The 25,716-nt window shown below is 44.0% G+C and overlaps 1 protein-coding gene across 3 annotated transcripts in view; it reads right to left on the reverse strand.

Moving 5' to 3' along the window:
• The window catches only part of TMTC1 (transmembrane O-mannosyltransferase targeting cadherins 1), a 717,359-nt gene that overhangs the window by 230,723 nt on the left and 460,920 nt on the right, over positions 1–25,716 (reverse strand). For 2 of the 3 annotated variants that reach the window (XR_003856434.1, XM_029599998.1), the window contains exon 10: positions 12,382–12,549. The exons of the other annotated variant lie outside the window; for it this stretch is intronic. Coding sequence is in view for 1 of the 2 variants with exons in the window: in XM_029599998.1 (XP_029455858.1) it covers positions 12,382–12,549 (168 nt within the window). In the remaining variant the exon portion in view is untranslated. The remainder of the gene's footprint in view (positions 1–12,381; positions 12,550–25,716) is intronic. 3 annotated transcript variants of the gene reach the window in all.

The following is a 25,716-nucleotide window of genomic DNA, read 5'->3' on the forward strand; positions in this document are numbered from 1 at the left end:
GTCAAAGTTTCCAGAATTTTGACTGGCCCCTACTGGGCATGCCCAGCATGGCACTAACCCTGCAGCCAGCAGGGGACCCCTTCAGTCTTATTTGAAAGCTACAGGCAGTGCCGAAAAATAAAATAACAAAACCAACACCGTGGGGCGGCGGGCGGGTTTCATGAGGACTAACATCCTGCTGCCCTCTGAGAACACCTGTTACAGGTAAGCAACATTTGCTTTCTCACATGACAAGCAGGATGGTAGTCCTCACATATGGGTGAGTACCGAGCTGAGGATGTCTGAACATGCACCAAATGTACCCAAAGGCATGCAACAGGCACAACAACTGAGGCTGAATTTGGTAGAGGGCATCCTGAACCCCACTGGGCAGGCGGAAGGGAGTTGGTACGTCACGTTGTAAACAGGTTACGAAGGACAGACTGACCGAAGATGAAATCCTGTCTTCTGGCTTTGTCCAAGCAATAGTGGGCTGCAAAGATGTGGAGAGAACTCCAGGTAGCAGCCCTGCAAATGTCAGGAAGCGGCCACCATCCGTTGAATCTGTTCACCAAACAGATTATCTCTGACACAAGGCAGGTCGGATAACCGGTCTCGCCGAAATACTCTGGTAGAAGTGTCAAAAATGTCATATGATGTTCTAATCTCATGCTTGCCTGCCTCAAAACCCTTGTTTACTAGGGTTTGTAAGTGTTCTTGAAATTGTTGAGGCAGGGAGTCTGAGAAGTCTTGTATCTGCTTAAAAATGACCCTGTTATATTGGGTCATATAAAGCTGATAGGCGGCAATTCAGGAGATGAGCATGGCCCCTTGGAATAGGGATGTGAATCGTGTGCCCGATCATTTTAACGATCGGGTTCGGCTGGGGGGGGGGGGGGGGGAATCTGATCGTTAGAGATGTGAATTGGGATCGGTTCCGATTCCAATTCACATCACTGATTCTTTTTAGTGAGGCCCGCGCCGATAAAAAAAAAACCCACCCCGACCTTTTAAAATTACCCACTTTGCCTCCCCCACTCTCCCGACCCCCCCCCCCCCCAAATCTTTTTACACATACCTGGTGGTCCAGGGGGGGCCGCGGTGAGCGATCTCCCGTTCCCGGGCCATCAGCTGCGCTAAAAAAAATGGCGCCGATGGCCCTTTGCCCTTACCATGTGACAGGGTATCCGTGCCATTGGCCGGCCCCTGTCACATGGTAGAAGCACTGGATGGCCAGCGCCATCTTGGTGCCGGCCATCCAACTAGAGGGGGACAGGGTGGTTGGATACCTGAAGGTCCCGGACTAGGCTCCGAAGGAATCGTAGGAATTATCAGAGGCACCGATGTTGGCATCGAAGGCACCGGTGCAGGCATCGAGGGCATCGATGGATGACTCTGTGCAGGACGTATCGGCACCGATGGATGGGTCGGTGGCGAGGGACGTATTGGCATCGATGGCTGAGGCAGAACTCCCGATGGAGGGATGCGGAACGGTGTTTCTCCTCCCAATGATGCTGTCAGTGGGAAGGGCATCGGAGCCATCGGAGACCCAGGATCCATTGGTTGAAAAGCAGCCATAAGCGCTTCCATCCTGGATAGCAGCGGTGCCAGCGCTGCCAGAATCGGGTCGATGATTGGTTCCACAGGCGGTGCCGGTGTCGGTGCCGGAGGAACCTGAAGACGTTGCATCGCCTTGTCGATGGCCTCCTGAACCATCCGGTCCAGTTCTTCTCGGAGACCTGGAGGAAGCAGTCCCAGCTCCGGAACAGAAGAAGGAGGCAGAGGCATAGCTGGAGGGACTACCATTAAAGGCGGAGTCGCGGCTCCCGATTCCCGATCGGGTGAGGGTTGCCTCGATGACCTGGTCGCAGGAATGGTCGGTGCCTTTTCTGGACGGGGTTTCTTCGACAGCGGCTCGGACGATGGCGAGGTCGATGATTTCGCTCCCTCGATGGTCCGAGTCTTTCGGTGTTGATGGCGATGTTTCTCCCTACGATCCCCTTGATCCTGAGGGGGAGTAGAGGGTGTCGATGGCTGAGAAGTCGTCGATGCTGGTCGGTCACCTGTCAGTGGTCGATGCTGGCGCGAAGTTGACGGTGCCGGTTCTGACGACGTCTATGCAATGGATGGAGTCAGGGTTTGAGCACGGAAGAGAAGGTCCATCTTCTCCATTCTGGTCTTGTGACCCTTCGGTGTCATTAGGGCACATTTGGTGCAGGTCAAGACATCGTGCTCGTGTCCTAAACACATTACACAGACTTTATGGGGGTCTGTGATAGACATCGGGCACCGACGAAACCCCGACGCCATGGCCATGGAAAAAAATCAAGCCGCGGTACGGTCGACGGCCAGTAGGCCGCGAGGGCCAAACTCGACGGTAATCGACGGGAAACGGGTAAAAACTTACCGGAGTACCGCGGACTGAGAAAAGTTAGAGGAGGGACCCCTGTGGGGCAATTTAACTTTTAGTAATTCCATGAGGAAAATTCCTGTCAGGAATCTCTTCAGAGCTGCGCGGAAAAAAGAAGACTGAAGGGGGACTCCTGCTGGCTGCAGGGTTAGTGCCATGCTGGGCATGCCCAGTAGGGGCCAGTCAAAGTTCTGGAAACCCATTTGTGACATCATCAGGATGTCACAAATGGGTGACATCCTGATGATGTCACCCATTTGTGAAGACTAACATCCTGCTTGTCCTGTGAGAATACTTATTACTTTCCCAGTTAAGAAATTCATTAAAAGTCTTGGGTTTTGGATAGATTCAAATCTTACCTTCTGCACGCATATCAAATCCATCATCAGGGCTGGCTTTTACAAACTGCATGTAGTATCAAAATTGAAATATCTCTTGGAAAAGGCAGGCTTCTGTTTTACCACTCATTGATTTCTGTAATGTAGTCTATATAGGTCTCCCCAGTAGAACTTTGAGATTATTGCAACGGCTTTTGAATGCTGCGGCACGCATAATATTAGAAAACACATCACAATGAACATTACACCTGTTTGATCTGCAGATTGAATATAAAATTGGAGCAATTATGTTCAAGTTAGTTAACTTAGATTCTTGCCCTTGGTCAAATGCCCTGTTGAAATTGTATCATCCTACATATTCACTCAGGTCTTCCTAAAAAGGCATGCTGGATATTACATTGATGAGACGCCTGTGTCTTTCAGAAACAAGGGACTGTGCCTTTTCAATCACCACTCTGGCCTTATGTAATTCCTTCCTGGTAGAAATACAGCTATGCGAATGTTTTAAAACAATCAAAACTTTGCTTGTGCGCCGACCAAATTTTAAAAGTCACTCAGATGAGTGCATATCTCCCGCAGTGCACACATCTCATCCGATTTCAAAAAGTGCGTGGTCTGGTTTATTTATTTATTTATTTATTTATTTATTTATTTAGGGGTTTCTTATATACCGAGGCACATTTGCAAAACATCACCTCGGTTCACAATGTAACATAACTTAGCAACAGGCTTTACAATAATAACATTAACAGGTAGGGGTTAACAAGGGCAGGAGATGGTTGTGACATGGGTGTGGCCAAGTGATGTGTACATAAATTCTTATGTGCCCTGGTGCATGCCCAGGTCCACTGCCACGTAAGTTTACTTCTGGTATGGAGGAGAGGTAAGTTACAAAAACCCCCTGCTATTTTGGAGGGGTTTAAAGGGCCTGGGGTAACTAGGGGAGTGCAGGCCATTAAACCAGTGCCTTTTCCGGGTTAAATTCAGCATGGCCGTTGCACGGGGAGGATAGTGAGGTTTTATTTACTCACACTCCACGTGTGCTTACTGTTGGCTCTTTTTTGAGCCCCAGCGTGTTTTTCTGCGGTCCATGCAGACTTTCAGTGTCTTGCTGGACCTCTCTCTTCACTCACCGATTACCCACTGAGTCTATTTTTTTTTTTTTTTACTATGGAGCCAGACTGTTCAGCAAAGTATTGGGTTTTGCATAATATGTTTGACTGTGTTCTGAGTTCTAGCTATGGTTTTTTTACCACATGAGATGCTCTTCATGCCACAGAGGGGGGGGGGGCTGGGGGCAAGTAGTGTCCTAGTGATCTCATATCATGGGGTTAGAAACAGTAGAAGTAGGGGAAGGGGGGTGGCGGCTGCCTGGGGGGGAAGGGGAGGGGATGGGGGAATAGGGGGGTTAAGCAACAGGGAAGAGGGATAGGGAGGGAGGAAAGGGGGAGTCGGATCCAAGCTATATCACTATGGTGTGTATGTCCTTTGCTTGCATGCTGTTGGGAATACTGGCTCAGAAGGGTGGACCATGCTGGGAGGGCCACTCTTCTTCACGATATGTATGATACATAGATGGCCTCACTACTTTATTTGGATGGCTAGCCAAGGTACCTGTCTACTTTCCTGGAACGTTTGTGGTATTAATTCACCCATTAAATGTTCCAAGATCCTTCAGGCTCTGAAAAAGAAATCAGCCGATTTGGCCTTTCTACAGGAAACACACCTGACTGATACAGAACATGTGAAGTTACATCAAAGCTGGGTAGGATCAGTGCATTATGCTTCTGCTAGTACTAGGTCCGCTGGGGTGCCATTTTGGTTTGGAAATCCTTCCCAATTAAGGTTACAAAGGAGATTAAGGACCCACAAGGTCGATACTTAATTTTAGTGACTGAGTTTAATCACTTCCCCCTAGTCCTGTGTAACATTTATGCCCCGAATGTGTATAAGGCCTCCTTTTTGCAAACTTTGCACAAATTGCTTCTTCCATACATAGATACTGTGGTGGTGAATGGAGAAGACTTCAATGCGGTCAGAGATCCGAAATGGAATAAGTCCTCATCTGCCCAGAATGACGGGGCCTTTAGTAAGGGGATACGGCTTCTGGATTACACCTAGTGGATGTTTGGCGTACTTTACATCCCTTTGAAAAGGACTTTACTCACCTTCCAGAGCGCATGTGACACCCTCGCTCAAGATTAGACTACTTCTTGGTGAGTGCAAATTATTTTTCCAGGATCTCCACAGCTGGAATTGGAGACATTGTGCTATCTGATCATGCTCCGATATGGGTAGAGTTGACACAACCCCATACGGGGCCCATCGCCTTTCACTGGCGTTATCCCTAGTTTCTAGCAGAAGATATTCCTTTCCAAGAGTTTTTGAGGGAGAGATGGGCGGATTATTCTAAACTCAATGCACAACATAGCGGGGATCCCGTCTTGTTCTGGAACACAGCTAAAGCGGTGTTGAGAGGTGACATCATCTCTTATCTGGCACATAGAAAGAAAACCCTAGATAAAAGGCTGCTATCACTCAGTGCACAGCTCCAACGGGCTAAGCAGGCCTTCCTTGATTGGTTCTAATTCCCAGACCCACAGAGAATCCTATATATCCCTGCAAACTGCGATTAATTCTCCTTTACACCAGAGGGCAAAGAAGAGCCTTTTGTATTATCAGTTTAAATTATATCGGTTTGGGAATAAATCAGGGAAAATGCTGGCCAATTTGATCAAATCCACTAGGGGGTCCCGGTATATACCCGCTCTCAGGATGACTAAGGGCCAGATAGTTACTGATACCCCGGCTATCTTGCAGTCATTTCACAGCTTTTACTCAGACTTATATAAGTCTGAGGGTTGGAGCCCCGTAAACTGGTATGATTTCTGTGCGCGCCTTCACCTCCCTTCCATCTCCCTCGACCAGAGTCTATGTCTGAATGAGCCCATTTCGGAAGAAGAAGTGTGGCTTGCCATCCATAAAACGCAGAAACTGAAAGCTCCCAGCCCCGATGGTTATAGTTCGGAGTTTTATAAATGTCTTATAGACCCACTCACTCAACTCCTACCTCTGGTGTTCAATACTTTGGTAAATACGGGTGCTTTCCCTGAGCATGGGAATATGGCCCATGTAACTCTTATCCCCAAGCCTGGGAAGGATCCTTTACTACCTGCTTCATACCGCCCCATCTCCTTGTTAAACATGGGCCACAAACTTATGGCCAAAATTTTGGCAGACAGGCTGGGGAATATTTTACTTCTTTTGATTAAGCCAGGACAGGTGGGGCTTGTTAAGAAACGTTATGCCCTTATGAACATTTGGCGGGTGGTGGTGGCAATGGCGCTCTGTAATCAAACTGACGCTCCTTATCTAGTTGTAAGTTTGGATGCTGAAAAAGCCTTTGACTGAGTGGAGTGGGGTTTTATGTTTCATGTGCTTAGCTCCATGGGGTTTGGAGGGTTCTTCTATCAGGCCATTCAACTGCTCTATCACGCCCCAGCAGCATCGATATTGGTTAATGGTAAAAACTCGGACCCATTCCCTGTCTTCAGGGGTATGAGGCAGGGATGTCCGTTGTCCCCGCTACTTTTTCTTTTAACCCTAGAGCCCATGCTTCTGGCCATACAGGAGTCACCTGCCATACGTGGCATCCAATTCCACTCTAGGGAACAGAAGGAGATTTTCAAGTACGCAGCCTTTACGGATGACATTTTAGTTTTTTTCACTACTCCATAGCAGTTATTGCCTGCGCTCCTTGACACGTTTACAGTCTTTGGTGCCTTCTCCGGTCCGCGGATCAACTGGGACAAGTCCGAAGCTTTAGCCTTCTTGGAGGCCTTTAAAGAGCACTGGGGCAGTCCCTTTCCACTGCATTGGGCTGGAGACGCCATTAAGTATCTTGGAATTCACTTGTCGGTTGATTTAGCTGTTATTTACAATCTCAATATTCCGGACTTGCTTACACTCACTCATATTAAACTGCATACTTGGCGGAAACTACCCTTATCCATCGGGGGGGAGGGTTTAATCTGTTTAAAATGGTGCTCCTGCCTAAATGTTGCATGCCTTTTTGTGGAGGGGAAAGAAAGCCCGGGTACCATTTACCTGGTTAAAACTGAAATTGGGGTTGGGAGGTATGGGGGTTCCAGATCTCACCAGATACAACGTGGCAGCCAATCTTCGTTTGGTATGGGATTGGATTTTGGGAGAGTCTGCTTTTGTGAATGTTCTGGCAGAGAATACGTTGGTAGCCCCCTTAGATCTGAAATTTGTTCTTTTGGGCCCACTGACTGCATTACCAACTGCACTTGCACACGAACCATTAATTATACCCATTAGGAAGGCTTGGGCGTATCTCACCAAATAACTTGGGATACCCAGAGTCTACTCCTACCTTGTGCTCATATGGGGAAACCAGGAGTTTTCATCGGGTTCCCACTCCTCCAGTTTTCAAGTCTGGCGGCAGAAGGGAATCACGCAACTGGGCCACTTGTTGGATGCCGAGGGCAACATCTTACCCTTCGATACGCTGAAGGGAATTTATGGGTTAACTGGAGTCCATGTCTTTGGGTACCTGCAAATCCGACATTATATACACTCCTTGGGACACCCTCCTCGACAACCGTCACATTTTCAAACATTGGACACTTTTTTTCAGTTTGAACGCCAAAGATCACCTTCTCTTTCTGTTTATTACAAGGGGTTGCTGCAGGGCCTCCCAAACAACGCATTTCTGACGTCAGTGGAGAGATGGAATCGGGATAGGGTTTTCTCGATGATGGTAGCGGCTTTCTCTGTTACAGGCAATATGTACTTTAGGGAAATGCAATACAAATTCCTGAGAAGAACTTATATTTCCCCACAAATTGCATACCACACTAAATTGGCCCCGTCAGCTCTATGCCAATGATGCCAAGTGTCTGTAGGGACTCTGTCTCATGTTTTTTTGGGCATGCCCCCTCATTTACAACTATTGGGGAAGACTGTGGATTATCTGAGGAATTTATTGGAGATATGCATCCCGATCTCTCCACACTTGCTTTTATTCGATTGCATTCCCCAGTCCTTTGTTCGGGGTGTGGGTCCGCGCTTGTTTCTTAAGAAGGCTTGTGCAGTGGGGAAAAAAGTTATTTTATTGTACTGGAGGGAGAAGAATGCCCCGTCCTTTTAGGTCTGGCGCATTCATCTCCACCTTATGATGCAGATGGACAATATGACCTTGAGAACTTCACCACAACACCGCCGTAACTTCTTACAGGTATGGGATGCCTATCTGCAAGCACTGTCACATCGTTCCAGAAGTTTGATACCCAATGATTGAGAGACTTGGAGCTAGTGGTTGTGTTTGGAGTGTGGAACTCTACAGCAGCATGTAAGCAGCGCATTTCGTGGACCATGGACACTGGGTGGTTTTAAGACACTGGATCCAGGATCATAGGGATTGGGGGGGGGGGGGGTAACGGTGGGCAGGGAGGGAGGAAAGGGAAAACCGAACGGGGACTATTAAGGGATTGAGGGTGGGTAGATTGATGTACTACGTAAAGTCCACCTTTGTCAGCTGTAACTGGGGGTGCATAAGAAACTTTGCATCTCAGGTTATGTTCCATTTCTGTCAATATGAATCTGTTTAATAAAAGGTTATGCACTAAGGCGGCAATATTTCTTCCAGTTTCTTTATGCTCTAATTCTCCATCTCTTAATGTATCTCAATTTCTCATAACATCTGGGTATGAAGTAATTGAATATGCAACATTGTTTGTTTCCTTTGTATTTGATAGTGTTATAAGTAAGATTATGTCTTCTTATTTTCGACATCTAGATTCTGAATTTCATTGTCAAAAAAATCTGTATTTTTCCTGATTTGTCTACATTTACTAAGGAGCGAAGGAGAGGGTTTATTATGCTTAAGCAGGAGGTGTTATCACATGGGGCTTACTTTATGCTTTGATACCCCTGTGTCATGTTAAATATCTTTCAGATAATTATATTTTTTTTCTCCCAAGCAACTTAGTTCTTTTATTGATACAAAAAATAATTTAACATAATCTCCTTTCCCCTCTGACCATCAATAGGCTTAATTTAAGTTTCAGGGTGGTTATCATTGTTAAAGCCCTTTCTTTAATGGTTTCCTATTTTGCTCCTCTGTTTTCTTTGCCTCCTCTGTATATTTTCCTTTGTTAGAATGGTTTAATATCAATAGTAATGTTGCTTATATCTTATTTTCTGCATGTTTTCTGTAAGACGTTTACCATTTCATATTATATTACAAAGTAATGAATATGTACTTTGTACTAAAAAAAAGTTAAATAAAAAGTTTATTTAAAAAAACGGCTGCGTATATGGGTGTGCAACAGATACACATGCATCAGTGTGTGCCTATGTGCCATAAAGTTACTGTCCCTTTGTATAAGGAGCCTATCTGTAATCTGAAGCATGGTGAGTGTTAATTATGATCAGCTTTGTATTCTGAGGTGTGAGCAGAACTGAGACTGATTAATTTACATGTACTTATTTTTTAGTATTTTATGTTTGTACTGAATAATGAATTATGCATGTTGTGTTATGTACATCATTAAGGCCATTGTGTTAAGCAGTTAACAAATTTGAATAAAGAAAGATAAAGATATATATATATATATATATATATAAAACATGAACATAGCAAAAACAGATATCTAAAGAGTGGATTCAGGGAAGGAAAAAAACAAGGGATGTGGCCATAAAGAAAAATGCATGACTTTTATTCCTAATTATAAAAAATAATACAATATTTTAGGAGTTTAAACAGAGATCAATAAATAAGACCGAATCTGGAAGGAATCTTGTAGAAGAGACAGGCAAATTAATATTTTGAAGACTCTTGCTCAGGGGCTGGTAATCCCTGGCATGCATGCCACAATGGGGAGAGATGGGGGAAGGAAGGGAAGAGTATGTAGGCCCATGTCACACCAACATCTTTACAAGTTCATGCATTTTTCTTGACATTCTCCGCCAAAATACTGCCGACATCCGATCCAACTGGTATGATTGTTTTCAAGTCAAATGTCATTATTAATATACTAAAGAATATGTAATTATAATATTTAGTGAGATATGAAATTCAGTTCACACAGCATTCATTTCCTAAGTGGTGCCTTTGTTATTTAGTGCTGGGTGATAAAATCCATGACAGCTGTGTAACTAGTATTGCATACTATCAGTCAGCAGTAAGAACCAGAGGGGATTTCATTTTATTTGGATAGGAGAAAAATGATTATAAGTACTTCTTCTGATGTGTGTTCTTTTTCTTTTGCTTTATGCAAAGAATGTGTGAATCTCCTCTCCTGCTCCCCCCCCCCCCCCCCCCCCAGTGCTTTAGTAGAAGGATTAGCTAAAAGCTAAAAAGACTGACATTAAGGCAGCTTTGTAATGTTGCTATAAATACTTTTTGCATTAGACCAATGCTGACATTGTTTGTGAAATACTGTCACTGCAAAACATATTTCTTATTTACTAAAACATTTATATATCTCATCACCTACAGTTCTTAGCAGTTTACATAAAAACATCCATAAAGAACAAAGTCTACAGTGCCAAACAAAATTAATCCTATATATTCTTCAAAGCGAGACTAAAAGCAGTAAAGAGCAGCATACAGCTTAAAAGAGACTATTCAACCAATTCTCCCAATCCTAGTTATATCATTTAGACAGAGACAGACAGATCTGGACGCCCCCTTGACAGGCTCTTTTCTATTCCTTTACTTTGAAGTGAGTTTGGATTTGTTAAACTTTGTGATTCTTTTCCAGTTGTTTTCAATTGTTTGTTATTCTTTTCAATTTTTTCCAAATTATTTTGTATAATTTCTGTTATTTTTATGATTCTTCAGTATTTTTATCCTGTGTTTGCAGAATTTCTTTTAATGGATTGCCTCCCACCACGTGATTTAGGTATGTTGTTTGGTTGCTAGTATGTCAATACAGATGCTGCTAGTCTATTGCGACAGCTTTAACAGTGCTTTCCTTCAATATTGGAAAGACCAATTTTCTGGATGGATCCTTCCTGTAGTGTTTATTCTTTGTCCTGTATGAATAGAGATTTTCAATGTATTTGTTTTTAGAATACTATCCCTCCTGAATTAGCTATTGCAAAACAGGGCCCATGTCTGAGGACTCGCTCTTTTGCTGAAGTTTCGAACTAGCATCTCTTCTAAATAAATGTTACTTGTTATGAATAGTACAACGGTAACAAATACTAATTTTATTCCTGAAATAGGTATGAAATGTTTGGGGCAATTTTCTTGTTTCTATGAATGTACCTTTCACACTGCACCACTGGGATAGCAATATGCATGGGGAACTATGTTTAAAGTAGCCAAAAATACTTTCTGCTGGATTGAATTGTTTTGAATAAGCATGACTGCTAAAAATAACATATGACATTCAGTAACATTCAACACATTCAATCTCCTGACCAAAAAAGAAGAAAACAAAAAGTAAATTCAGTATTTGAAGATTCTTGGTTTGCATTAAAGTAAATAGAGCACAAAGCAGAGAAATAACACTAAGATCTCAGTTTAATTCCACTTTTCCCTTTGTGACTTTCTGGAAGCCACTTGCTCTCACCTTGCTGAAATTTAAATTTAAATGTTCTTTGGAACATTAAAGGCTGGATTTTAAAAGCCTTGCACGCGTAAAACCTGGGGTTTATGTGCGCCACGCAAATTTTCAAAGGGGTCCGGCCATGCGCATAAACCCTGGTACACGCACAAGTACCGGGCCTCTTCAAAGGGGCGGGGGGGGGGGGAGGTCAGGACAGCGCCATTGTGTGCTGTCCCGATGACTCACGTGCTGACAGCCAGCCGGCGCATGCTACTTACTTCAGCTCTGGCGGTAAAGCAAGATGCGAAACAAAAAAAAAGGATAGATGGGTAGGGTTTAGGGGGTGGGGAAGAGAGGGGAAGAGGGAGGGGGTTTAGGTAGGGGGGTAGGAAAGTTCCCTCCCAGTCCCCGCATATGTTTGAAAATCTATCCCTTAATCTCATGAATGTTCTTAACAGCAGTGTGCATACCAATGGTGATGAACAGAATAAATATTATATACTGTATTTTATTATTTACCAACAAGTAAGGCAGTATACTCAATTCCCATACTGTTACAAAGAATATTCTATTATCCTCAACATTATAGTGATTTATTTAAAAGAATATCACTTTGTAATTGTTGGAGAAAGAATTTTTAATGAGGTCAGTACTTCAACAGCATTTTTTTCTCACTGTGCTTCTGCTATTCTATTCAAGAGGGCACAGAATGAAATGTTTACAAGCACTGGGATAGAGTTTATAACACACATGGACGCGCCAATTTTATAACATGCATGCGCCAGTACGCGCATGTTATAAAATTGGGTGGCCACGTGCACATCTCTAATATCTATGGTGATCATTACAAGCAGTAATATAATCATGTTTGACCAAGCATGTCATGTGCTTCTTTTATAGCCAGTTTGCAATTCAACTTGCATCGACATTACATTATCAACCTACCATAATGCTCCATCAATGGTTCTCAGAATTGTATGATACTGATGCACATAGAATCTATTACATCTTTAATTTCTTTCTATGCAAAGGCAAATAGATATTTTTCTGAAACACACTAGATGCTTTGTACCTGAAGAGGGATTCCCTTGACAACCAGATTTCATTCTGTTTCACAGTTTTCCAGGAAAAAAGCAGTAGCAGAAGTAAAGTGGACACAGTCAAAGTTGCTGCTCCCCATTTACCCAGCCAGGTACAGAGCTTGTTCAAGCCATGGACAAAAAGGATGCAATATCCCATGCTGAAAAAAAAAAAACCACCAACAAAAATTAGTTTCTCACTTGTGTGAAACAGCATGTGGGAAACTTTTTTTTTTTTTAACTTTTTTTTGCAAGAAATTCTAAATAAAAATTTGTCAAACATGCTGTACTATATTTGGTTCCAAATCTAGCAATTTTCATGATGTCTATAATTTTCTGTTTCCTTTTGTTACAATGATGTCAGTAACCATAACAACTTCTTGGCTTGCTCCATTTGAGGGGAGGGGGGCATTTTGCTCCTACACTTTTGGGCTTCCAGTTTAGTTGGAACTGGGACTTTTTTTCCCCCCTATTTTATAATCCCTTTTCAACTCACCTACCCCAGTGATCATAGAGTCAGTTCTCAGCTGGAGCTCCTTCCAGAACTCTGCAATCAAGAGCCCCCAAATCCAGCCACTAAATATCATCACTGAATGATAATTGTGATGCCCTCCCTCCACCACATCCTCAGCTGACCCAGAGAGTATAAGACATGACATGGGAATCAAACGCATGTCTTCCACATGGCACTACGCAGGCTTTCCTGGCATTCTATATTTAAAAAGACCTCCCCCATGGCATTCTTCTGGCTGGCTGTAATATGCACATTTTCATTGGTTACTGGGACTGGCTGTGTAGGATCAAGGTTGGCACATAGAACAATGAATCCTATGACCTGATGCAGACTCCACCTCCACCACTTTATCGATACACCCTTTGTGATGGGTACCTTCTTACAAGAATCATGATTCATGGAAAACTGGGGGATTCATACATGCAATCTGGTCCAAGAAGCTGTTTTGTTAGATTCCACAGCTGCATAGCTACCATGCCACAGAGCTTTCTATTTCCATACCAATCCCATGATTCTTAGACACATAAGAAAAGGGGAACTTGAGAAAGAATTAAGTGTTGCAGCATATGTCATGAGCTACCCAACCAGGCTGGGTTGTAGTATGTGCCATATTTGGGTTATAATATGCCAATATCAGATCCCTACAAGGAAACATGCCATTATGTCATTATGATTTGAAGTGTCTAGATGTCAAGTGAAATGCCTTCTTTCTTTCTCATTACTTATTCAATCTTTGTTCAGTTACAGTGTAAGTTCCTAGAGGCAGTGACCTTTTAATATATGGCTATGTGACTCATGTACCCTATATTTAACGGTGCTATGTTAATAATCCTTATGTACATAACTTATGCTGTTCTGAATACATGAAAATATTTTCCTGAACCTTAGAGACTTGGCCTTATCATATCTATACACATTTAATATTTTATGAAAAAATACTGTAGAACAAATGTACTGAATATGGTTACTTTGATGGATTAACAAGTTCCTAAAATAACAATATTCCTCTTTAGGAATACAAAAATGATTTTCAATCACAAACAATTGAAATAATTTAAAAATATGAATTTAGGGAAAGAAAAGTTAAAATGCATCTATTTAAAAAAAATGTATACTACTATTTCTTTTGTTTCTCATTTTCCTGTGCTGGAAAATACTTCTTTTAAACCCTAAAGCAGCAGTGCCTTCTATTTGCAGCAACATTTTAACTTGTACTAAGGGGCCGATGCAATACAGTGCGTTGAGCCCAGCGCACTGTATAACCTGCAGTTGGACGTGGGTTGTAGAGGCGCTAACTAATCCCCTAACTAATCCCCTTTCAGTAACATGTAAAAGTGTAGGGACCAATTGCTGATTGGTCCCTACACTGTCACATGTCAGTGAAAGGACCAATCCCCTTTCAGGACAGCCTTCTGAAAGGAAATTGGTCCTTTCACTGACATGTGACAGTAAAGGGACCAACCCGCAATAAGTGAAGGAGTGAATAAATTAATATTAAGTGCCCAACACTTTAATATTGATGTATATACTCCTTCTGGTGCCCGTAGTCAGGTTGGGAGAAAATGGACGCTGAATTTATCAGCATCCATTTTCCTAACCCCTGCATGTGTGCTGGTTAGGAAAACGGGATACGGATAAATTCAGCGTCCGTTTTCTTAACCGGAGGACAGCCACCAACAGCAGACCTCTCGACAGCACGAGTCCTAATTTAAATATTGCATCGCACCCCCAGGAGAGGTGCCTGGGGGGCACGTTATGAAAATGGGCGCTGAATACACAGCGCTCGCTTTCAGCGCAAGTTTTTTACATCGGCCCCTTAGCCATGAGAAAAGGAAGAGTGAAGAACCACAGGGGCACACCTTTCTAAATGTTCCAGGTTCGGGGGGGGGGGGGGGGAGGGTGGGAAGAGGAAGTGCTGCCCTGATGAATAAGAACAGCTCTGCAATATTTGCACTGCAAAATGAATCCAGCCAAAATAAAATTGTAGTACTGTGAATGTTGGTTATAGGCAGGAATTACATGAAACCATTCTCAATGGTATTTATTTTATTTATTTATTTATTTTAAATTCTTATATACCGACATTCCTGTATGGCATACAGATCACACCAGTTTACAGTGCAACAGAACAGTCGCATGGGAGCGATACAAGGAACATTTGAACATTTGAGAATGTTAGCAACTTATTAAAACAAGTACAAGTAACATTAACTACTAAGATAATAAGTAACTTCGATTCAGAGCAAATTTAAAAAAACGACAAGAGTATAGGACCACAACAACATATGGTCCACAACAACACAAAATGATGTGTTTTCAGGGATCATGGATTGAAAAAACACACATGGCTTTTATATTAGTACCTAAATGCATTAATGAAACTCCACAACATCACAATCCTTCATCTAAGAAATTATTGAGGCTCACATAACATTCATCATCAAAAGTCATCTTGAATGTGAAAATTAGTAACTATGGTGCACCAGTTCCCTCTATTCATAGCCTTCCTCTTTGTGTTACCCATGTTTCCAGATTTACTATTTTTAGGTATGTTTCATCAATGCCAAGCACCTCTTTCCTGTTGCCAAGTTTGTTTGCACTCATGTATTAAAGGGTCACAGACAGGTTTGGCTAAGATTTGATAGAAGTCTCATCCTCAAATAAGAATGCTCCTTCCAAATTTCAGCCAAATCAGTGCATGGAGAAAAGCCCCAATACATTTATTTATTTAAAATACATTTATAGTCTGCTTACGGAGGAAACACCTTACTAAGCGGATTACGACAACATAAATAATACAATACAATGCATATAACAATGTCAACTTTGCTGTTCATACCTCTGACTGTATACATAAAAATGCCCCTCCAAACTTACCCCACCCCCCAAACCTCACCCAGAGTTAAAGTGCCTCTCTTACAGTGGTATAAATAGTATACGTATATGTTGGCCTCTACAGAGGGTCCCCTTCTCTTTTGCTCTTGCCCTAACCAGCATTTGCAATAAATGCGCCTACGGTGGATTAATCAGCATGCGATGCAAAAAATACCACGGGTGCAATAAATGTATCGTGTGTTGTGCAAATTATCTAAGCAATGTGGGAGCAAGGAAATTAACCTAACCATGCCCCCACCCTTTTATTTATTTATTTATTTTTACTGTGGGCGTTATTTCCGCTATATTTATATCATTTTGATGAATCTAGACAAAAAAGACTAAGAAACACATCTACTTTGTGTTAGGCTATAAGAATGCACTTCTCCAACTTGTTTAATTTAATTACCCCAGACTGCCCCATAACAAATTAGGATTAAATAAATGAAAATAATGAATTCGTCTAATTTTATCTACCTATTTATTGCATTACGTTTAGAATGAAATCATGATTTATACATTCAGGATACATTTATTTATTTATTTATTAAATTTTCTATACCGATATTAGTGGGGACATCATATCGGTTTACATTAAACAAAAATAACAAAGGATGAAAAATACATAAAACGGGGAGGGAGAGATAGGAACTATTAGAACACAGCTTGAAATACATAGGAATCAGGCTAATCTGAAACATGAGATAGCCAAGATGTTAACGTTGAGCATGATATTTCTCCTCAATTGTTGTCTGTAACACAAATCTCTTAATAACCATATCAAAACATTTTGAAATGAACTAATTTAATATATTTAAAAAAATTCTAAGTTCATTCAGTTTTTTGCACTTTAATTTGTTTCACATTTTAAAAAAATATATTAACCACACAATACAGATTATTTTCTGCCTGTCAAATCTGGCAACAGTTACACAATCTCAATGTAAAAACCTGCTTCAAGTAAAAGCATTTCTGTAGATGTTTGTGACAAATTCCCTTCCAAGTGCTTATTGCCAGCATAAACAGATTCTGCAACTCTTAAATATATTTATTCTGGCAACATGCAGTGTGACTTTTTGTCATGCTTATTTAGTGGTTTTGCAATTGAAACAATCCTCAACATTTTGGTCTTATTCTATTTTTTTTATGGTTAGCTTTTATACTTTGAATAAACTGTTTGTTTTTTTTAAAGCTGGTTTTAAGACTGAAGATTTTCTTAAAGCTACTGGTTGAGAGTGTGATAGAACAAACATGCAGTTTGCCTTTACTGGTAATGTTCTGAAGTGGACTTATAAGACTTTCTATAATAAAAAGGACCAATGTCTTAGCAATGCATGTACAATCACACAGGAAACTGCATAGTTGAAAACATTTGACTCTACAGAATTATGAATTTTGATCTACAAATTAAACTGGCACAAGCAAGGCACAGTGCAACATCTAGTTAGTCCTGGGGAAATTCTGCGCAACTGCGGAGCGCAGAATAGCCAAATTCTGTGCAGAAAATGGCATAGAAGACGAAGGCCCCGGCGTACCACGAATGGAGCGCGCCATTTGTGGTGAAGGTGAAGGCCCCGGCGTGCCATGTGCGGCGAAGATGAAGGCCCCGGCATGCCACAAATGGAGCGGGTGCGTTCGCAACGAAATGAAGGCCCTTGCGGGATGCACTCCGCTCGCGGCATAGATGAAGGCCCTGGTGAGAGTGAATGTGTGTAGAGAGGTGTGTGTGTGTGTATGTGTGTGTGAAAGGGGAGGGGAGGGGGAGGGTGAGGGGATATGAAAGAGAGAGAGCAGGGGGGAAGGGGGTGAGAGAGAAGGAGAGAGAGCAGGGGGATGAGAGAGAGAGAACAGGGGGTGCTTGAGTGTGGGTGCCAGAGAGAGGGAGCCTATATGAGGAGATTGTGAAGGAGTGTGTATGTGTGTGAGAGATTGGGAGCTCGTGTGTATGAAAAAGGGATCATGTGTGTATGTGAGGATGCTAGCCTGTGTGAAGGGATTGTATATTTGTGAGAGAGAGAGCCTGTGTGAAGGGGTGCATGAGAGAGAGACACAGGTAGCCTGTGTGGGGGTGTATACGTGAGAGAGAGAGTTTGTGTGGGTGAGTATGCAAGAGAGAGGGACCCTGTATGAGGGGATGTGTGTGTGCGAGAGAGAGTGAGGGAGCCTGTATGAGGGTGTGTGTATGTGCACTAGAGAGAGGGAGCATGTGTGTGAGAGAGAGAGAGAGGGATAGAAGGAGCCTGTGTGAGGGGCAGTACTGAGAACGGGGTCAAACTCTGGGACTGGCGATAGAGTGGAATGGGTTGATCCTAGAGGTTGAGGGGAGAGATACTGGCAGGTAGAGGAGTTGGGGCCCGAGAGGGCAAAGTGGCCAGAGGAGCAGGGAGAGCAAGTGGAAGGGACACTCTTACAGTACAGTAATTTGCAATTCATGTCCTCTCTGATGGGATTTTGCTCAAGTCCCTAGCCTAGACAGAACTACTAACAGTGGGCTAATATCAGAGGAGTTTTGCCTCAAGCCTTTATCCTTAATAGGGCATCAGCTGACAGTTACTGCTGTGGCCATATATAGTTAATGAGTGATTAGGAATGTATTTTCTGGCAATCAATGAATATCTGAAATAATTAAAATCCTTAAATAGGGCTGTGCAAATAGTTTTTCCTCATAGACCAATATTGTAAATGTCATCTCTTTAAACTGTAAGTATTCATGAAATCAGAATGAATTTGCAAAGTTCACTCATGTGTCCTGTGTTAAGTTTTAATACTGCAAGAAATTTATTGGTAGAAAATGCCCCTAGAGTAGCTTGATGTGAGTCTCAAGCCTTTTCAGGTTATCATTAAACATTAATTTATGACACTGAATGAATTAATCTATTATACAATGGCCAAATCTAATTATAATATACAATGGAATTCTAACTATGATTATAACTTGTAGTGATAAGCCCTTTCTAGAGATCATTTAGTCCTCATCACCAAGATTTCCTTCTGATAAAAACCTCTGCCTCAAAAATCATACTGTTAACACATTTGAAACACTTCCCAGCTTTTGATTTGCTTTGAGAACAGTCATGTGAAGAGTTTGGTAAGATTCTTTATTTCTTCAGATGAACTTAATCTAAATATAATATATTATTTGAAGAGGGGCTCAGATATCACTGATTTACTAACTATATTATTAAAAAAGTGCTGAAACTTTGTCACACATTCAAGTGATTATAATGTTAGACAGGGACAGTAAATTTCATACTGGCGCATGTGTGCATGTTTCATGACTTGCGCCCAGGGATGCGGCTATTTTAGAACATACGATCATATATGTGCACATCTTCTAAAACGCTTGCCGCTTGCACATGTGGGCCACATTTTAAGTGGGGGTGCGCAAGTGCACACAAATACTGCTTCTACTGAGTAAGTGGGGGGATTTTAAAAAGGGGTGCATGCAGACACCATTGCTATTAAAACCAGTTTGTTCCCAGTTTGCCCATTTAAGAGATAATCTTCCAAACCTCCCTAGTTTAATAGCCTTCCTTCGCCCCCCAGTTAGTCCCGATCCTTAAAACCCCGCTGTTCTGTCTAGTTTCCTTTCTTTTATAATGTATGAGGCACCCATAGCAGAAGTAAAAATAGGCGGCAGAGGGCATCGGGCACATTTACATGCACATTTTAGGTTCCAGCCCAGAAATGCCCATGCCCCGCCCACTCCCACACCCTGCCTCTTTTTGAAAAGTTCTAAGATGTGCCACTGTGGCATTTTCGGATGTACTTGGCTGGCTTATAAAATCCACTCGGCGTGTGCAAGCCCAACTTATTCCTACATCCCCTAATTAATGTGCGCATCAGGTATTTAAAATTTACCTTAAAGCATGCAAGACAAACTTCATAATACCACGTCACTATAACCTTCAGAAATTCAAAATGGGAAATACTAGCAAGCCACTACCACTCATTCACTTACTACACAAAAAAATTAGTCTTTTTTAAAATTGTTTTCAACATAGCACATAAAATTTCTGTAACACTTTACTGCTAATCGCCCAACTCGACATCAGCTGATGTTTCGTTATATAAACTGCTTCAGGGGAAAATGAAAAAACACTTATCTCAGCATGGTACTCTCAACCAGAACACACATCTCTAGCCTCTCTAGGTATACATAGATACCTTCTTTATTTACTTAATCTGACCTAATAAAATTTGAATTAAAAAGGGACAGTGTGAGGGAGTCTACAGGAAATTCCTTCAGACCAATTTAAGGGACCGGCCACAGCTATCTGGTCTGGTCCTCTTTAAGTCCCAACTCAGCAAGGGATTCTGGGCCCAGGGAGTATCCAACATAAGAAGGCAGGGCCCACAAGTGTTAGGGAGGCCCCAGGGAGCAGAAAGGAACCCATTCTATGCAAAGACCTTCTATATCTGACATCTGCCACTGAGGCATTCTGACATCTGCCACTGAGGCATTCATGGAGCGGGATGCCAGTGGTCAGTAGTTGGTGTTCCACCTTCAGGCAGCAAAACACTGCACGGAGCGGCAGTAGCCACTGAGGCATTCACGGAGCGGGATGCCAGTGGCCAGTAGTTGGTGTTCCACTTTCATGCAACAAAACACTGCACGGAGCGGCAGTAGCCACAGAGGCATTCACGAAGCAAGATGCCAGTGGCCAGTGGTTGGTGTTCCACCTTCACGGAGCGGAAGGATGGAGGGCTGCCATCTCAAAAAACAAAAAAAAAAACCAAACAAGCAAACAAAACAGGGGTGGGTAAGGGGCAGGGGTGTGGCCTGCTGGTTGCGGCGGTTGCTACCCCTGATTGAGCTGGATGTTCACTAGGATGGCGCTGCTCTCTGCATTGGTGGAGGGGTGGAAGGGAATTGGGGCCGGAGGGTGCTGGAAGCCAATAGAGACGGGTGGGAGGGAGAAAAAGGGGGGAAAAAATGGATAAACTGCGTAGCTTGCTGGGCAGACTGGATGGGCCATTTGGTCTTCTTCTGCCGTCACTTCTATGTTTCTATGTTTCTATCTGTGTGCTACCTGAACTTAAGGTGAGCTGCATTTGCCTGTTTGACTTTCTTTCACTGTAAATAAATTACACGTAAAAGAAACAGCAGGAGCTGCCTCTCTATTCCTTCTGGCTCTTTCCCAAGCCACTATTGCCAAGTTACCACATATGGTGGCATAGTGGGAACTCTTGCCTAAGTGGGAAGGACAGGCAAGAGCCCACAGCTACAGCAGCAGCAGAAGAAAAAAAACCCTGCAGATTTTTTCGTTATCCTGGGACTTCCTAGTTACACTCACCCAACCTATGCACAACAGGCCAAGGGGCCTACCCTCACCTGTGTAGTGTTGCAACCGTCACATCCCGATGGCTTCACTCTGCCTACCTTTCCTTTTCTGTGACGACTCCTGCTCCTCATGGACACCTGGCTGTCGCGGCGTCTGCCTGCCATCCTCTCCGGCGTCCCCAGACCGGCTTGGGCACTGCCTCCCGCCATGCTCTCCAGGTACCTTAGGGTGCGCGTGCCGCATGGCCCTCATTCTTATTTCCTCATTGGCGCGTTCCTCAAGGGTGTCCCCCTGTGATGACATCACGCTGCCCGGATATTTAAGCCTACTGTTTATTGCTAGCCGTTGCGTTAGCAAGGGTGATCTTACGGATGGGATTCGCTCTCCGTACCCAAATACTCTGCCTTCCAACTTCCATTGGACTCTTTCTGCTAACAGGGTACCCGCTCCTCGGGGGCCTCTTTGCTTCTCTCAGGTCGCTATCAGATAACCGGTACTCGCTCCTCGAGGGCCCATGTTCCCTGACCCGCTGCCTGCATCTATCTCCTCTTCTACTTGGAAGAATTTGCTACAGACACCATCAGTGAGTACTACTAACATCCACTCCTCAGAGTTGTCCCCCTGGAATCAGGTACTCGCTCCTCGAAGGCCTGCCTCTGTTCCAGCGTCAGTGCCATCTCTTACGTGGAACCCCTGTGTGAGTACTTTGCCAACAAGTCTCTCTACCTCCAGGGATCTGGTACTCGCTCCTTAAGGGCCAGCTCTCCCTATCTTGGGGCTTCTCCATAATTGGGACTTTGTGAATGTTCTATTGTACTCACTTTCTCAGTTCTCTCCACTACAGCACTGCTACCAGAGGAGCCGCTCTTCCAGCGCCCTGGGGATTACTAGCCCAGCCGGGCGACATCTTCTACTCACTACTGCCACCTCTGGTGGCTTCTCAAACTGTCTAAATAAAGAACTATCTGTGTTTGTGTGTCCAGAGCTGAGCCTGACCTGTGGCCCCTCACGGAACTTCCCCCGTGGGCGTGGTCAGCTGCCACAGTGTCCAAAGGTCCACCCAAACCTCACTAACTATAACATGTAGTCAGGAATCAAACAGTAAGTAAGGACCAGACAGACCACCAGGTTGTTTTGGTTTTTACCCCCCTCCTCCTTTCCCCAGAGAGATACATAATTTGGAGGCACCTCGGTAAGCAGGGAAGATGGAGCAAGTGACCCAGGTCCTTGCTATAGGGCAGCAAAAATTACAGAATATCCTGCAAATGCAAATTGATCAGCAGCAGGCATTGCGAGAGCAGGTGATAAAGCAGCATACAATGCTAACCCAGGTAGCACAAGCTGTCAAATTGCTATAACCAGTTTAACTCCCATGTCAACGACTCTACTTAAGATGCCCCCAGGAGAAGACCCTGATGATTTCCTGAAAAATTCTGAATACACAGCTCGATTGGCAGGCTGGGGAATCTACTCACCGGGAATAGTCAAGATGCCTTCCAAACTGCCTTTTCAGAAGGGAGGGCAGGAAGTTAAGGCTACCATTCTAGATAGAGTGGGACTCACCCCAGAAGCCTACTGAAAGCAATTTTGGTAGTGAGCACCGTAGGCTGGAGAAAACCCAAGGACCTATTCCACAGACTTAGATATTGCTTGGAAGTGGCTGCACCTGGAAGGGAAGACCGGGGTGGAGGTAGCCAAACCGATTCTGCTGGAACAGTTCCTAGGACAACCTAAAACGGCCTATGGGACAGTAGATCTGCTGACACCCAAACTTTACAATTGAAAAGGCACTGGAAGTAGCGGAGGCCTATTATCAGGCCCAGACTATGCGCCTGAGTCACCACATTTCCCAGAAAAGTGCTTCGACCTGGGTAAAGAGCGACGGAGTCCTAAGAGCCAGAGAACCCAACACCAAGTTGCACAGGTCCAGCCAGACTTTTCACTTCAACCGCAACCCTCAGCCAAACTGCCATGTTTCAGCTGTGGAGAAAGGGGCCATTTTACAAGAGATTGTTCCCATAGGGAAGATGGACCCATGGACATTAATGTCGTGGCCCCACATTTTTGTAATTTCATGGATGTCTCCAGCCAGACAGTTTGTACTTTTGCAATTATAGTTGAGCTAGATGGCATTCCAACCTAAGCATTAGTGGACATTGGAAGTGTGAAAATGCTCATTAGAAAAGAGTGAAGTGAGTCCAGATTGGCTACGACATAGTAGTGACCCTGGCATGCATGCATGAGGACCAATGGCAGTATCCAACAAGCCAAGTACAACTGAAGACCCCGGTCGGTCAAGACAAAATTGAGGTAAGAGTTCTTCCTTGGCTACCCTACCCCATGGTCATAGAACGGGACTGCCCAAACTTTAAGAGCCTCTGGAACCAGCTTACAACGGGTTCGTCCAGCCACAACAATGAAGGATTGGACCTTCCAGAATTCTTCCCCTTGGATGATCCAGATCTCTATCATAAAGACTCCAAGACAAATACACTTATGCTGCTAATTTAGAGGCAGCCGGGGAAGAGGGATTGGAGTCCGGGGAAGAAGAGCCACCCATCTAAAATGTCTCACCTGGCGGCTCCTTTGAATGGGAAAAAGGGAGTCATCTTGTGAGTTTCAGGCAGGGCCAGAGGGAAGATGAATCCTTTAAGTGGGTCCAGAAGCATATACAGAAGGTAGACAGAAAGGTAGTCCCTGGTAGGGATGTGAATCGTTTTTTGACGATTTAAAATATCGTCCGATATATTTTAAATCGTCAAAAATCGTTAGGGCCACGATACAATACCAATTCCCCCGATTTATCGTCAAAAAATCGTAAATCGGGGGAAGGGGGAGGGCAGGAAAACCGGCACACTCAAACACCCTAAAACCCACCCCCGACCCTTTAAATTAAATCCCCCACCCTCCCGAACCCCCCCCCAAATGCCTTAAATTACCTGGGGGTCCAGCGGCGGTCCGTAGCTAAATCGGGGGAAGGGGGAGGGCAGGAAAACTGGCACACTAAAACACCCTAAAACCCACCCCCGACCCTTTAAATTAAATCCCCCACCTTCCCGAACCCCCCCCAAATGCCTTAAATTACCTGGGGGTCCAGCGGCGGTCCGGAACGGTCTCCTGCAATTGAATCGTGTTGTCTTCAGCCGGCGCCATTCTGCGCCGCCATTTTGCAAAATGGCGGCGGCCATAGACCAACACGATTCGACTGCAGGAGGTCGTTCCGGACCCGGCTGAACGACCTCCTGCAGTCGATCTCCTGCCGGCGCCATTTTCCGTACGGAAAACGATTCGCGGCAGGAAATCGCTCCCGGACCCCCGCTGGACCCCCAGGGACTTTTGGCCAGCTTGGGGGGGCCTCCTGACCCCCACAAGACTTGCCAAAAGTCCAGCGGGGGTCCGGAACGACCTCCTGCAGTCGAATCGTGTTGGTCTATGGCCGCCGCCATTTTGCACCGCCATTTTGCAAAATGGCGGCGCAGAATGGCGCCGGCTGAAGACAACACGATTCAATTGCAGGAGACCGTTCCGGACCGCCGCTGGACCCCCAGGTAATTTAAGGCATTTGGGGGGGGGGGTTCGGGAGGGTGGGGGATTTAATTTAAAGGGTCGGGGGTGGGTTTTAGGGTGTTTTAGTGTGCCGGTTTTCCTGCCCTCCCCCTTCCCCCGATTTAGCTACGGACCGCCGCTGGACCCCCAGATAATTTAAGGCATTTGGGGGGGGGTTCGGGAGGGTGGGGGATTTAATTTAAAGGGTCGGGGTGGATTTTAGGGGGTTTTAGTGTGCAGGTTCACGATTTTAACAATTTTCACGATACTCTAAACACCCAAACGGCGACGATACGATTCCCTCCCCCTCCCAGCCGAAATCGATCGTTAAGACGATCGAGGACACGATTCACATCTCTAGTCCCTGGAGTGCAGCTTACAGACCCTATTCCTCCTTATTTTGTTATGAAAGGGGATTTATTTTACAGAGTCACAAAGAAAAGTGTAGAGTGTCACCTGGGGGAGGAAAAGACCCAGGAGAAAATATTTTCACAATTCTATTGGTTGGGTCTACATAAGCAAGTCCTAACTCACAAAGTCTGTCAGCAAATGGGTGACACCTCTCATACCAATGCCCATAATTGAGACCCCCTTTTGAAAGGGTGCTCATGGATCTTGTGGGACCACTAGAGAGATCTACTTGAGGAAATAAATACATTCTCATCATTCTGGACTATGCCACAAAATAGTCAGAGGTGGTACAGCTACAGAATATGAAGACCCCGACGGTGGTGACCGCCCTAATGGAAGTTTTTTCACGATTTTGGCTGCCCAAGGAGAACCTGATGTCCAAGGTAATGAAACAACTTTGTACCTTACTCAAGGTAAAAACTCTGCATACTTAGGTGTATCACCTTCAATCAGACTCTCAAACAAATGATGAGATAATTTGTGGATAAAGATGGTAAAAATTAGGACACATTGTTACCTTATTTGCTGTTGACAATCCGTGAAGTGCCACAGAGCTCAATGGGCTTTTCCCCTTTGAGTTGCTGTATGAGAAGATACTGATAGGAATCTTGAACATAGCTTGCGAAAGTTGGGAAGATGAAAGGAACCCCAGGCAAAACCTTATTAACTACAATCTCCAAGTGCAGGATCACCTGAAA

This window comes from Rhinatrema bivittatum, chromosome 4 (genome assembly GCF_901001135.1).
Source record: "Rhinatrema bivittatum chromosome 4, aRhiBiv1.1, whole genome shotgun sequence".
Taxonomy (NCBI): Eukaryota; Metazoa; Chordata; class Amphibia; order Gymnophiona; family Rhinatrematidae; genus Rhinatrema; species Rhinatrema bivittatum.